General features: G+C 38.6%; 1 protein-coding gene across 2 annotated transcripts in view; it reads left to right on the top strand.

The window, feature by feature from the left end:
- Nucleotides 1-321: 321 nt before the first annotated feature.
- The window catches only part of LOC115435416 (atrial natriuretic peptide receptor 1-like), a 127,833-nt gene continuing 113,302 nt past the window's right edge, over nt 322-14,852 (top strand). Inside the window, exons 1-3 of one of the 2 annotated variants that reach the window (XM_030157807.1) lie at nt 322-586; nt 669-829; nt 7,763-8,563. In XM_030157807.1, coding sequence (XP_030013667.1) covers nt 7,816-8,563 — 748 coding nt within the window. In that variant the 5' untranslated portion in view covers nt 322-586; nt 669-829; nt 7,763-7,815. Of the gene's footprint in view, nt 830-7,762; nt 8,564-14,852 lie in introns of both variants that reach the window. The other variant, XM_030157808.1, reaches the window with a different exon arrangement.

The following is a 14,852-nucleotide window of genomic DNA, read 5'->3' as shown; positions in this document are numbered from 1 at the left end:
TATGGCATTTCAAGAAACAATCACACTTATTTCCATGAGCTACTAATTTATGAGTTCAGTGTGAACATGATTTGAAAACCCACCTTTTGGGACTTGAGGGTGTCCATATATGATCCATAGATCTTAAAATAAATCCGTGCCTCACTGCCAGCGGAGCCTCCCTCCTCCTCTTTCCTTTACCCCCTCCTCTGTGTTTTCCTCCTCCTTCCTCACCCTCTCCTCCCACTTTTCTTTTCCTGTTTCCCTTCTCCTCACTCTCTTTCCTCTCTCCTCCCTGCTCAGACCCCAGTCAGTCCGCTCCTTCACTCCACACCAGGCGGATCCACACCAACACTGACCAGACGCGTGGATTCAGCCTCGACACCGGCGCACAACGTGGAGCTGCCGGATTATGAACCACGCTGACAGACTGTACTTGCCGGATCCCAGCGTCACATTTCATTTAAACTGGAATTACTCATCAATTTATACCGATTCTAATGAGTTTCACATCTCATTCATTCCGGATAATGTGGATTATTAACGTTTCAACTTTGCATTTTGACGCGCACTGGAGACAGCGCACTGTGGCTCTGGTGTCTGACAGGTGAACACACTTTGAACTTCATGTGTCTTAGTTTGCTCAAGTGATTTCCCCCTTCTTATACCTTTTTTTTTTTTTTTTTAAGGTTTTCTGCTCTAAAACTATACACCCAGGACGAACTGAACCACATTTTGCCATCTAGAAGCGTGTTTTTGTGACATTTTTTTTTCCAAAGGTCGTCACCTTTCCAAGTAGAAATCAATAAACTTCCAGACAACATGAAGAAGAAACCAGACACCTGCTGAGGTACATAGATAAAATCTATTTTCTTCTGTGATGTGATTGTTATAGGGTGTATTGATTTACATTTGAGAGGATAATTGACATTGACTCCAGAGGGAAGTAAAGCTTTTAGGTTGCATATCATTTCCATTACACATACAGCTGTATTACTGTATGGAGGACCATTTGTGCTTGCTGATATTATATCTGTAGTATGAATGCTTTATTTTATTTAACCTGTATATATCCATGAAGGGCTCAAAGTAGGGTGTGTGCATTGTTGTCATCAAGACACAGAGATGCAGCAAATATCCAGAAATTTAAATAAAGGATCAGTGTCAGACTTAGTCCTAAAGAGGCTGAAAATTTCAAATCATGTAAGTTTAGTGCACTGGGACGTGTATATGAGTGGTATTGAAATGATAAAACATACTGAATATCAAGCTTCCAGCACATGTTGTCTATCTGTGCAGCCATATTTATAAATGATGAAGATAAACTAAATATTTGTTTCATTTATTTATTTCGTTCATGGTTGTGCATTTCATCAGCAGACATTCAATAATCATTAGGTGAACAAACGTATACAAACCCATGCTCGAAAAGAAGCAGGATGAAGAAACTCTTACATTTCCTGCCCCCTTCTAAATAATCATAGCCTTAATGGTAAGCTATACACAACTAGCTATAAAATCATACTGTATAAAGTCAGACAAACCAAACAAAATACATCCAAGGATAATACAAAATGAATACAAAACCAAGTGCAAAACTACATGTCCAGGAAGTACAAAACAAACAAAACATAGTTAAATATGTACCTGATGAACATACGAAATATAACATTGATCAAAAAAAAGTGGTATTTATGTGAACTGGAAAATAGTCCAAAGTCCAGGTGGAGAATGTGGACTAGGTTGGGACACTGGAAAAGTGTCAAACTTAGGATGATAAGGCTTTAGGCTTTTGATGAGGCAGTATACACTTTGGCAATAATGTGAACCTTTTCTGTTCTGTCACCTTTGAGTGACAGGGAATGTGAGGTCAGAATGATGGAGAGAGGGTGTGGATGGATGAAGGTGGATTAATGACATCTAACTAAAGCAATATACATGAACTAATTATCACTTTAATTTTACAGGTAACTATCTTCTTGGTTATTTTACCTGCTAAAGAGATTTGTAATGCCAGATTTAACTGAATTTGATTCACTTTTAAATGTATGTTAATAATAATTAGTGATTATCTCAGTGCTTTTCACAAAGTCAGGTGAAGGTCTTAAAGGGACCCAGAGAGGCCCCCAAGTCCATTTCCTCCCGATCTGTGTGTCTGAGAAATGTAAATTTAATATCAAAATATTCAACAGATATGTAGCTTGTGGAAAATAGGGCCAGTATTTACTTTGATGACTATGGGGTTAAAAGAAATGAGTTGAAATCTGTAAATCACTTCTCCCTTTGGAATGAGTGGATCAGTAGACCGACCCACAGAAAATCTCTGTTCAGTCAACTGTCTTATTCCTGAGCATCTTCTTCTTGCAGAATTCCTGTTGGTTGTCATGTACATGTAGGTTGTAGCAGCTTCAGACTGTGTGATGTTCAAACTAAATGTCACTGTCAGTAATTTATCCCACGCTGTGTTTGTTCTCAAATTGGGATGACAGGTAGTGTAGGCCCACTGTTGTTCAGCCGCAGCTAAACATACTGCAACATTTTGTCATGTTTTGTCTGAGACAGAACAACATTGCACACTGTTGTAATGATGTTCATATGTTAGATTTTTATTGTACTACTGTTACATAGTGGTGTAGTGGTCCCTGGAGAAGTGGGTATACTCTCAATTTTTGGCTTTTTTTTTTTTTAATTTTTTTTTTTAAGTCCAGAAAAATGCCGTTTTAGAAACAGTGACATGTCAGAGTACTATATTTAGTTTACCCAAACATCCATCAGTAGTATTTGCTCAGTCATAAAATTATCATGACTTGATCAGGAGCAGTGTGTAGGTTTTACTGGTCACACAAGCAGCTGCATGAATGTAAATGTATTCAACATGAGGCAAACATAGGATAACATTAGCCTTTCATAACATTAGCCTTTCATAACGTTAGCCTACTCACACAGTTTAACTATTGGTGTCAAAATCTCTTCTCTAAATGTGCAGTCAAATGGTCCAGTAGAGTAAAACAGTGACTCATTCTGAAACCACCGTAAAACTTACCTCTGAATCATGTATTCCATGAAAGTAGGTTCTCTCGATATGTGTCACTCATTTGAAAGACGTTTATTCTGCCTTTCTCGTTCGCATTTCCAATAATCGCACGTCTTTCAATGAGACGTGCAGTGACCTGTCAATCAACTGGGGTGGCACTGGCACCTGAGGTGTCCAGTCAGGTTCCACAGGTGGCCAGCGCTAGTTAGCAATAGTTTCCTCAGCATGACCTGCCCTACTCTGCCTCTGATTGGCTCATCAGTCCTCATGCCTAAAGTTAACCAATCAAATCAGTGAAGGCAGCGAGTACTAGCCAATTAGAGGCAGAGTAGGGCAGGTCATGGCTTCACCATCCTAGGGCGAAAAAATTGCAATTTGGCTGCAGATACTACTGAATGGTGCACATCAGGGGGATTTAGAAGTGGGTATACCCAATGCTGACTGAAAAATAAGTGGGTATACTCCATGTACCCCCACATACCCTGGACTATACCTCTGCCGTTACATCAGCACTGTAAATTGTTTCTTTACAATGAAAGCAGGTCATTTCCACTGAGTCCACCATCTTTATAAGTAGCTCAAAAAGGTTTTTCCTCCATTTTATATCAAGCGGCGTTCAGCATTAGGGTGAAATACCATCACCTACTGAGTCTGAGTGTGGACAAGAGTTAAAATCCCCTCTATGAAAAAGAGTAGAATGAACAGAACAAACAATAGGTTCAAGTTCACCCACCTGTCAGTATTTATGTTAATCTTGAGAAGGCTGATATTATCTTTCAGCCACTATCAGAACCTATTTCTACCGATACTACTAGTCCATAAGATGTCCTGTGGCCTATGCAATATCTGTGGACATTAACTAAAAAAATTAATTGTACTGTGTTATACAGTGACTGGGGTGATACCCAAACTGACAGTGGTTATTGGTTACAGAACAGAAGCATTGCTACCCTCAGTAAGTTGACTCATGTTTGGTTCTTGGTGCTGGAGAACCCCCTGTCTGGATTGTCATTTGCACCCCAGCTTCATGCCTTTTTCTTTACTGCTCTACTGCTCTTTGCATTACATTGAATGTAAATGCGTAATTGACCATTTTAAGCCTCTGAAAATGGAGGGACTACATGCAAAATGGTTGTAATTTGTAAATGGTTCGTACTTCAATCACATCTCAATCTCTTCATTTTCAAGTCCACTGTGAAGGAGTACAGAAAAAAAACAAACAAACAAAAAAAAAAACGAGTCTGTTTCCCAAATATATATGGACCTGACTATGTATATATAAGATACAGACCAAACCACAGGTTTAAATTGAGACCAATCCATGAAAAAGTCAAGTTCCATCTTATGTAAGTCTGAATTTAGAGAACCATTACTTGGACTTACAGGATATTTTCTCATCATATTGTCGGACATGGGCTTCTATATGAAACCAATAATATAAGGCAAAATATGGCAAGGTCTAACATTGATATGAAATGAAAAACCTTGAAATTTAGTTTGAGAAATCAATATCTGATGCAGTTTATTGACTAATTCATTCATTCAAAAAATAAACAAACCCCAAAGCGATCAATTTCAACATCACAGATTACAGGTGTCTCCTTATTTATTTCTTTTCATAGTGCATATAAGCACCTCCACTGCTCTTTTTACGTCATATAATTAGCGCTGTCAGACAATTTAAATCTTTAATCAGATTAATCACAGGGTTGCTGTGGATTAATTTTGATTAATCACAATTAAATATCATTCATTTTTAATCTATATTAATCGCATTTCATTTTGCATGAGCAAACAGACTCAAGAAAGAACGGAATATATTTGCACTTAACGTGTTTGTTGCATGCTGGGCGAAGCGTTAGCTGAAGTGCTAGCAGAATCCCTGACTAACATATGCTTCACGTTAATGTGGTATTTTAAGCTGGAAGTGCTTCGGTGAAAAGAAAACTCCTTCCTGCAGAGTGTGTAATACTTTGTCAGTTGGCTGTTCCATCTTTTTTTTTTTTTTACTCATATTTCCATCCAGAGGGCCAACATGCTGTTTAGTGTCTTCCATCTTTATGTGTTGGTCCTGCTGCCTGTCACTACCGGATCAACTGCCCATTTGTTCATGCACATTAGTAACTGTACTTGGACAAACTGCCCCAGATGCATTGCCAGAGACGTGATGAGTCATTCAGCGCTGCAGATGAGTTAATTGCATTAACATTTTTAATCAGATTAATCATGATGATGGAATAATCTGCGCTAACTTTGACAGCCCTACAGCCCTACATATAATATGACTTTTAAAGCCATAATCCAACCAGTCATTAATATTTAGTTTCTCCATCCTTCGAGGATTTAATTAAAGGATTAAATCTATAGTTTAATTGCTTTATGTGCCGTCTGAAAGCATCAAATAAACAAGAGAAAGGCCTGTGGAGCAGTCAATAACAATGTCCTGTATGTGAAGTGTCATTGTTCTGAAGGGGGACATATTCAGGAAGACAGTCTGCACTTGACTGAAGCTCCCATCTCTCTGAGTGAAGAGCGCATTGTCAGATTGTCTCTCATTGTGTCTTGTGTTATGTGGGCAGATGTGCCAGGAGAACTGTCATTTAATTTTCCTGCATGGGGGAGGTTTTCTCTCATGACTCACTTTCACCATAAAGCCACAGAGGGCTGAGATGGACTAAACATTTACAGTGAATCTGACCATGACTGTCCTGCCGGTTTGATTAGATTTCGGTCGTAGGAGGACGTACCAGAGTTAGTCTAGATAGTTAAAGCTCTGGGGGGTGCTAATAATCTAAATGTATCGTTAAAGGATGTTATGATATGAAGTTTGTGTTGGAGTCTGCGTTGTCTTCAGACCTAGTCAGTTTTTGATGTCATCTAACTGCATTTTTAACAGAATTCTTAAGAAAATTTGGAAAAAGAAAATGCAACATGAATATTGAGTTAATTATTCATCATTATCACGGTCTAAAAGTTTGCCTGTCATTGCATGTTACCTCCTGAACCCAAATGAACGGAACCTCTGGTCTGGATCATAGAATGTTTCAGACTCTTTGTTTGTCAAATCTGTTCACAATCGACTCTGCAACTCTTTATACACGATGGTGTTTCATTACCATTTTCCACCTAATATGGTAACAGATTGTTTTTGTATAAATTCATCTGACTGCTGTTTTCTTTTTTTGCTCCTCACATGCAAACTCACAGTTGTTTGCCAAATATATTTCCATTCCACTTATTTAAATTTAAATTTTATCAATACACAGATTTTTCCACATTTCCCTAGTGCAAAAATGTTTTTTAGATTTCTTTTTGAATTATTGGCATTTACACTTGCCTTTTTAATACACACATAGGAAGTGCAAATGGATGGAAATGCAACTACTGAGAAAGTCAACAGAGTACCATGTAGAAATCAACAAAAGTGGGAAAGTTATTTGCAAAAAACAAACAAAAAAATAAACAAAAAAAACCCCAATCAAATACAGGAATAAAATGTGATTTTCAGATTTGTTTCTCAGTGGTTATGTTCTAAAACATTCCAAAAAACTGTAACACTTTTGCAAAACTGTAGAAGATTCTAGAGGAACAACAAGAGTCTTCCTTTTGATCTTTCTCAGACAGAACTACTCAACACTATGAGCAGTACTGTATGAAACAAGAACAGACTTGTAATTGCTTCATTTTTATTTTGCTCCATCTGCTCCGAGTATGTTTCTCAGTGCTGTAATTGGGTGAAGGAACAAACTCATTGCTTAAAGTAGAATGTCCAGAAATACATTGTCTTTTATGCCAAGTTTCAGTGTCAGTTTTACAGAGATATTTTGGCGTAGATAGGATGATGTTGTCCAAACGTGGGTATTTTCTCCATCATGTCCTCATGGTGAGTCAAACAGTGTATTAAATTGTCTAATTTTCTTCAAAATGGCTTTAGAAGCTATGCCAGTGTTCACCTGCTTTTGTGCTTGCTGCGTTTAAAAGCAGTTTAACAGCATTAAAGGATTATCTTTCATCAAAAATGTCCATATTCCATACAGGTCACGTTTGACTCCACAGGTTGAAAGTAGCTGAATTTGGCCATTTTACAACCTTCTTCAAAGTACGTTACGTGGGATCAGTTCAGTGCAAACTGTTTCCCTGATTCCCATCGTCTGATTTGATGTTTAACCTCAGGATCAAGTTGTCTGCTTCTTAAAATAAGTGGTACCAAGGCTTCAGCTCGCTCAACTGAGAACATAATGTTAAACCAGTACATCAGGGAATAAATGAATGTCTGTTTGCAGATTTTACAGATCTTATTATCTCCTCCACTTTAGATCGACTGCAGGAGGTCTCGAAGAAAAAAATGTATCAGTGTGGTGTGGTATAGAAACCTCTTTTTTCCAGTAAAAATGTTTCTCTTTGGTAAAAATCAAAGTGCCATTATAGTGCAGTGCTTATTAGAAAATACTATTTCTGTGAAGAACCCCACCAAGACATGCAGGGGGCCTTAAGATAGAAGTGGTCACATGCAACCTCATCTTAACCCACTCCCTCTCCATCTAGGAGGATAGGTCACAATCACCATAGTATTAGAAAATCCCTCATTCTCTACCTCCAGAAAAACTGTAATGACATTGCAGCGCTAAGAGTAAAACCAAGAGGTCAAAACTGAAAGATTAAATGGAAAAGTAATGAAAATAAGGAGGTAAGCATTCTTGTCTGAGCCCACAGGTTCATTTAAATTCCATGTTTTCTTTGTATCTACAGTTCACAGTGGTAAATTATTCAGCTGTGGTTGGAGACTACCTGCTGGGCAGAGGATGGCCTTTGGGAAGGTGGGCACCACTCTCCTGCTGGTTTTTCTTGTTCTGCTTGACCTTCAGATGGTCAGCGGTCACTTGTCTCTGCACCGGAGACGTCGAGGACACCACGACCGCCGGCTGCAACAGAACATCACACTGGCTGTCATTTTACCGCAAAGCAACACAAAATACCCCTGGGCGTGGCCTCGCATCGGCCCAGCCTTAGAACGGGCGGTCCAGAAGGTCAACGCTGACCCCATGCTTCTCCCAGACCACCACCTCACCTACGCCTTCAAAAACAGCGAAGACAAACATGGAATCTGCTCTGAGTCCATTGCGCCGCTCATGGCCGTCGACCTCAGACTGGCCTACAACCCATGGGCCTTCATTGGACCTGGCTGCTCCTACACCTCCTCCCCTGTTGGCCTCTTCACCACTCATTGGGATGTTCCCATGGTAACGGCAGGAGCACCAGCCGTGGCCTTCTACGGTGGAGTTTACCCATCTATCACCAACACTGGCCCCACCCACAAAAAGCTGGGCAGGTTTGCCCTTCGACTCTGCGAGCACTTTGGTTGGAGGGAACATGTGATGCTCGTGTTTAACGACAACAAAGTGGACGATCGGCCGTGTTACTTTGCTACAGAGGGATTGTACTCAGAACTGAATAATGTCAACATCACTCATGTGGAGCGAGTGTTTGAAGAGAACAAGCTGCCAATCAACTACTCCCAAATCCTTGCCGACATCCAGAATGACGCCAGAGGTGAGTGTTAAATATGATGTTTATATGCTTGTTTTTTCTTGGTTGAAGCATCTACTGACCTGGGTGGTGATAGTTTGGAGGGGTTTGGGGGAGGACTCTCAAACAGAACCTACATTAAACATTTCAATACTGATAGAGAAACAAAACAAAATCAACAAAAATATGTTTAACTGTCGTTCCCCTTGAGATGCTGAAATCCGTACGAAATGGATAGTGGGATGTTGTTTACGTTTGCATATTTTAGGAATGCACTGATTGAATACATACCTAAACAGCTGTATCCAGAATCAGTGACAATGGTTCTGCTTCAGTTGTGTTATGTGTTAGTCTATGTTTAGGTGAACATACTAAATTGTGCGTCAGCCACCTGTTGTACAATAGACCTGTGCCCGTTGCTATGGAGATGCTGTAGTATGAGATGGCTTGAAATTCCACCAAGTGTACAGAAGAAGGAAGTGTCATTTCAACACAGTGGTACTTTATAGACCACTTCAGAGTCGACGTCACGGTCTATATCACCACAGTTGCGCACGCAGTTTGGTGACAGAAAAACACTCTTTATCAACTGAGGTAAATGAAGAGACTGGAGAGAATAGAGGGAAAAGAGGAGGAAAAATGACTTGCTGTGCTGGTCGTTGTCAGAATCGAAATGCTACAAAAACAATCTTCACTTTTAACGAATACCGTCGTTAAAGACGCCATTTGACACAAACCGTAGACACTTATGGTTGAAGACATTAAACGGACGGACTGGACCTATGGAACTGACTGAATCAGCAGTGATTTCCATTGTTTTATGTCCATAAAACAACACTCTCAGGGGGGCGGGTTGGATCCCCCCTCTCTGTGGTGTCTGCTGGTTGGCCGGGCCTTGGGCTCTCTTTGTTAGCCCCTGGTCCTTGGAGGAGGTGCGGTTGCGGTTCCATGTCTGTGTTCTTTACCTCAGTCTCTTTGCCCTGTTCTCTTTTCTTTACTCTGATGCAGTCACTCTGTCACAGCAGATTAATGTGAACAACTGCTGTTGTGTGGATTTGTTGCTGGTATTATTTGGGCGGATGTTGTTTATGATATTCTGTTCATGCTTTCTTTTCTTATATTCATCATTTAATAGGTCTTATGTATTTTATTTTATTTTATTGTAATTTTGCTTGTATGTTTTTTTTTTAGTTTTTCTTTCTCTCCTACCCAGTTTACTCAGTTCTGGTTGTAGTTATTGTTACCATTATAATTCTCACCATGGTTGTTATTGTTTGTATTGTTGATATTTACTTGTGAGGGTCTTCGCCACCTTCTCCTTTCTTGTTGTCCCCCCTTCACCCCCCCCCCCCCCCCCCCCCCCCCCCCCGAGTCAGGTCCGGCATTGAAATGTGGTTCAACAAAACTCATAATAAAGACAGTAGAATATCAAGGGGAGCCTCATATACTTTATGAAGTTTCTCTTGGCAAAGCAAGCCAGACTACCACTCTGCTGTTATGATGCTGGACAAGACAAGTAAAAAAAAAAAAAAAAAATGAAATCTCTAATATGTGCTGCTCAATGACGTCTTTAACCATATATAAACAAAGGTCAAGCTCACTTCAAAGTAAAAAAAACCGGCTGTGGATTAACCATGGTGAAATTAAATGATCATCATCATTAAATGTTAGGAAAATATTTCCATACATGAATCTTTTTTTTTTTTTCACTTCCTTGCCCACTACCCGCATGCATTTCATTTAATTTTACCCGTGCCTGTACCCGTGAAAATTCTTATATGATTATAAGATTTTCTATATGACTTTGTCTGGTTAAGTATTGTTTCATTCATGGCAAAAAATGCAGTTTTACTTTTTACTTTTGTACTTTATTACTATTGAGAAGTTATACTTTTTTACTTTTACTTAAGTAAAGGAGTTGAATCAGTACTTCTACTTTTATGAGATGATACAAAGTCACAGTTATCAGACTTTGTATTTGTTTACTTAAATACAAGTGTTGCCTTCTTTTATGACACCCAATTTAAAGATGAGTGTATGATATGGTTTTAATGGTCACCAGACAACAGTGCAGCGGTCTTCAATACGGTTTGTTCAGCCTGAGTTTTCTTTGAAGACCTGCCCGTTCATTGCAGACTGTTTTATGCTCTGCTCTGTGAGGAAACGGAGAAGAATCTGGGGGAGAGCGTTTCCTCTGCTCACTAGGTCGTAACAGAGAGTCCATTAGAGCCCCAAAACAACAAAAGCCGATGCCAATCTGCCACTCAGAATCTATGAAACATGCATGCCGTAATTTCCCCTGAATGTAAGCAGAGCCCCCCCCCCCCCCCCCCCCCCCCCGCTCATTCTGAAATTACTGCAGCTCAGCAAGCGTGCAGACTACTCCCAGATGAACAACTAATGAAGCGAGATTATTGAGCAACATGTGTCAAGTAGGAAACACAACTCGTCTCTTGGTGGTTTGCCAGTTTTAGACAAAATTACAAACTCAAAACTTTTCACTTCATTGATTCAACAATGTTTGCAAAATGAGACAGTTGTTGATGTAAAGTGTACAGATCAGACACATTGGATTCACCAAAATATCTGGGTTTTCTTCCAGCAGTTAAAAATTCCTCTCAGAATCCCAAAATGCATCCTTGGAGCATACATTTACACAAAGTATATGCTGAACTTCACCGTGTGTGTTCACAGTAATGGGATTTTTCCTTCTTAATGTCATACTTGCATTTTTGGCAACTGTTAAGGAACACCATCTCCCATAAGCCCTGCACAGAATATGTGAAATGTCAGCAGCTTGACAGGCATATGAGTGTAAATGTAATGTTTTTAAGATGTTGTGAGGAGGTTAGTGCTAACATTTGGAGAGACTTTACAAGACAGGACTAGATCCGGAAGAAAATGAACCCGAAAAACACCGAATCTGCAAGAACTGCCTAAAATAAGCTAAAATACTTGTTTTATAAGCGCTAAAGTTTTGGCCTCTGTTGAAAAAAAGCTGCAGTTCTGAACATGGAGAGGAACCTGAAGGTTAAATAAAAACATCAGTGAGTGATTGTATTGACTTAGAGGTTACATGGGAGGTGATGTGACTTTTGTTTTCCTAATAACCTTCCCACAGCTTTGTCTATTGTAACAAAAGATAAATGCAATTAACGTCCTCTGAGCGGCTTAATTAAAAATTTGATCAATACAGTTATGTGAACAACTTCACTGTCTCCAAGATGTTTGTGATTCTTGTGTCATTACTGAACTCTGCAGTTATTCACTGAATGACGGAATCGATGTTCGGCAGTTCTCCTGTGCCAATCTTTAGTAATTCAGTCCTAGATGGAAAAGGTTCAGTCACATTCAAACTGCAGACTGTACAAAAGCAGGACAACATGTAAAGCGTAGCCTCTTACTTCAGTTGTAATTATTCATGAGCGTTAAGATCTACCACTTCCTGCTGAAAGCGGCAGAGAACAGGTCAAAGTGCAGCCGAGTTGTACACTAATGATCAGTCAGTCTTTCAGTTTTATCTGCATGTAATCACAGGTTGTGATTCTTATCATAGAAGAATGTGTTGATGTGAAGGGCAGAGGGCAGCACTGAAAAATACTTAACAAAGGACCTTTCCACTGCCTTTAAACCTTGATGCTATGTTAATAAACTTGTGCAAGTAGCAATGACATTATATGCACTGATTATCTGATATTTAAAGCAGGGCTGAGCCATAAAATATAAGAATATTCACTGGTATCTCATTTTTAATATTGCAATTAATAGAATTTTTGCGATAAATAACTTAGATTTAATAATAAGATGAATAACTAAGGTTTGTTTTACTGATATTTTCAGATAAAACATTTAGATTGAAATTTCACTCATTTCATTATTAGTTTAATTGAATTTGAAGCTGTGAAAATGAGTGTACACCAGCGAAATAAGCAAAACAAGTGGATGTTTGTCTTGTTGCATCTTTTTTTTTGTTTTTACATTTTCATCTTATTATGGTCTTTCTGTTGTTTTCTTTTGTTTCATCTTCAAGAAGCACATTTTCATCTTTCATCTAATTTTTATGGGTTTAATGGTTTGCAGCATTTGAATCTTGGTTGTTATTTATGTTTTTTTGTTTTGCTGCATCATTTTAGCATCTTTAATTATTTATGGCATTTTCATTTTTGGGGTGGCACAGTGGTGCAGTGCCTAACAGTGGTGTCGCCTCACTGTAAGAGGGTTCTGGCTTCGATTCCAGCACCACCTGATGTGGACCTTTCTGTGTGGAGTTTACATGTTCTGCTCTGCTTCCTGCACCTTAATGTGTTAATTGGTAAATCACCCATAGATGTGAATGTGAGAGGGAATATTTGTTCATCTGTATGTGTGAAACCTGTGATGAACTGGTGACACATCCAGGGTGTACTCCGCTATCACCCATAGGTAGATACGTAGGTAACCCTCATGAAGATGAAGCGGTTCAGAAAATGGATGTATTTAAGGATATGCAGAGAAAGATGTGAATAATTCAGTCCTTAGACAAGAACCAAATGTCTTTATGATGATTTTAACAGGAATCCACTTCACTACCGGCAGGGAGGAGGAGTCACAGGAGGAGTCACCGTGACTTTGTCTGAAGAACATATTGATTTTAACAATAGATCAGGTGACTGGGAGTAATATGAAACTTGGTGGAATCATTTAACCTACAGAAAAATTGTCGCCCAACTCTGCAGCTCTGACGCTCTACAGCAGGGGTGTCAAACTCATTTTCGTTCAGGGGCCACAATCTGTCCAATTTGATCTCCAGTGGACCAGACCAGTAAAATAATAACAGTGAAAAAAGTAAAATTATATTATGAAAGGGTTTACATCTACAAAGTTTCCTTAAAAATCTAAATACCACGAACAACTTGGATTGTCATAAGAAAAACAAGTGCAATTTTAACCTTTTAACAGTATTCTGCCTCGTTTTTATCAGTTTATCATTTACACATGTGCATTACAATCGCACAATACATTTAGTAACAGGCAGAATATTGGTAAAATTGCATTTACTTTTCTTAAGACGTTTCTGTTCATATTTGTTCAGGTTATTTTTATAAAAGTATAGTTTGGTAATGTAAACATTTTCATGTAATTTTACTTTTTTACACCAAAAAAAAAAAAAAAACAAAGAAAATTTGGGGTTGTCATTGTTTATAGGTTATTATGATAATATTTTACTATTCTGATCCACTTGAAATCTAATTGGACTGTATAAGTCTGTACACAGAACCTGAATTAAAATGATTTTCACACCATTGATTGTTAATATCTTCAGTGTAATTTTTTGCATTTCACAAATTCATCCCGCAGGCCGGATTGGACCCTTTGGCGAGCTGAATTTGACCCCCGGGCCGCATGTTTGACACCTGTGCTCTACAGCTTCTTGTAGTTCTGTGTTGTGTTCGGTTTATTCACAGCTGGTTTCAGCAGTAAACGGCCAACTAAGAGTTTCTGACACATTACTTTTGAGCTCATTGGGCCTGATTGTGTTTGTATAAGTTGCTGGCTATTATCACTCAGGGTTCATGTTCATCATGTAGTGTGTTTTTTCAACATGCCCTGTTCCCACACAAGAAAAGAAGATGAGAATTCCCCTCAGACTTTTCTTTTTCTTTCTTTTTTTTTTTTTTTTTTTTTTTTTTTTTACAGTAAATGAATCTTATTTGTTCAAAGGGTTTTTTGTTTTCGAACAACATGACAAAAGGCAAAGTCATGACAAGTGCTTCCACACCAGTACTAGTGGTTTTCTGTCTACTGCTTGTTGTTAATTATATTGACGTGTACTGAACATGTACTGAACTTTGGCTTTGAGCAGTGAGTGGAGCATCACTCTAGTCACATCCTATTTATTTATTTGGGTTTAATGGTTTCCAACATTTATATCTTGTTTGGTTATTTATATTTTTGTCTTTTTGCATCATTTTTACGTCTTTTTTAAGTGTTTATGACTTTTTTTGTTTTTTTTGGGCAGCACAGTAGTGCAGTGGTTAGCACTACCACCCCAAAGCAAGAAGGTCATGGGTGTGTTTGACCTTTCAGTGAGGAGTTTGCATGTTCTCCGTGTAGATGTGTTTAAATAAATGTGATAATGATAAATGTTAATAGTAAAAGAGTCAGATCTCCATCAGTGCTTTTTATATTTAAGTGCCTGAAATTACAAAACACCAACCTGATCCTTCTAATACCTACATTCAAATTTTCTGTGATATAATGAAACATAAATTCAGTGTTATTCAAGCTTTATGTACTTAAGGATTTAGCGAAATAAAGAAATGCAAAGAAAGAA

The sequence above is a fragment of the Sphaeramia orbicularis genome, chromosome 16 (genome assembly GCF_902148855.1).
Source record: "Sphaeramia orbicularis chromosome 16, fSphaOr1.1, whole genome shotgun sequence".
NCBI classification, from domain to species: Eukaryota; Metazoa; Chordata; class Actinopteri; order Kurtiformes; family Apogonidae; genus Sphaeramia; species Sphaeramia orbicularis.
The sequence above is the reverse complement of the archived record's forward strand: the minus strand, read 5'-3'. Positions and strand labels throughout refer to the sequence as shown.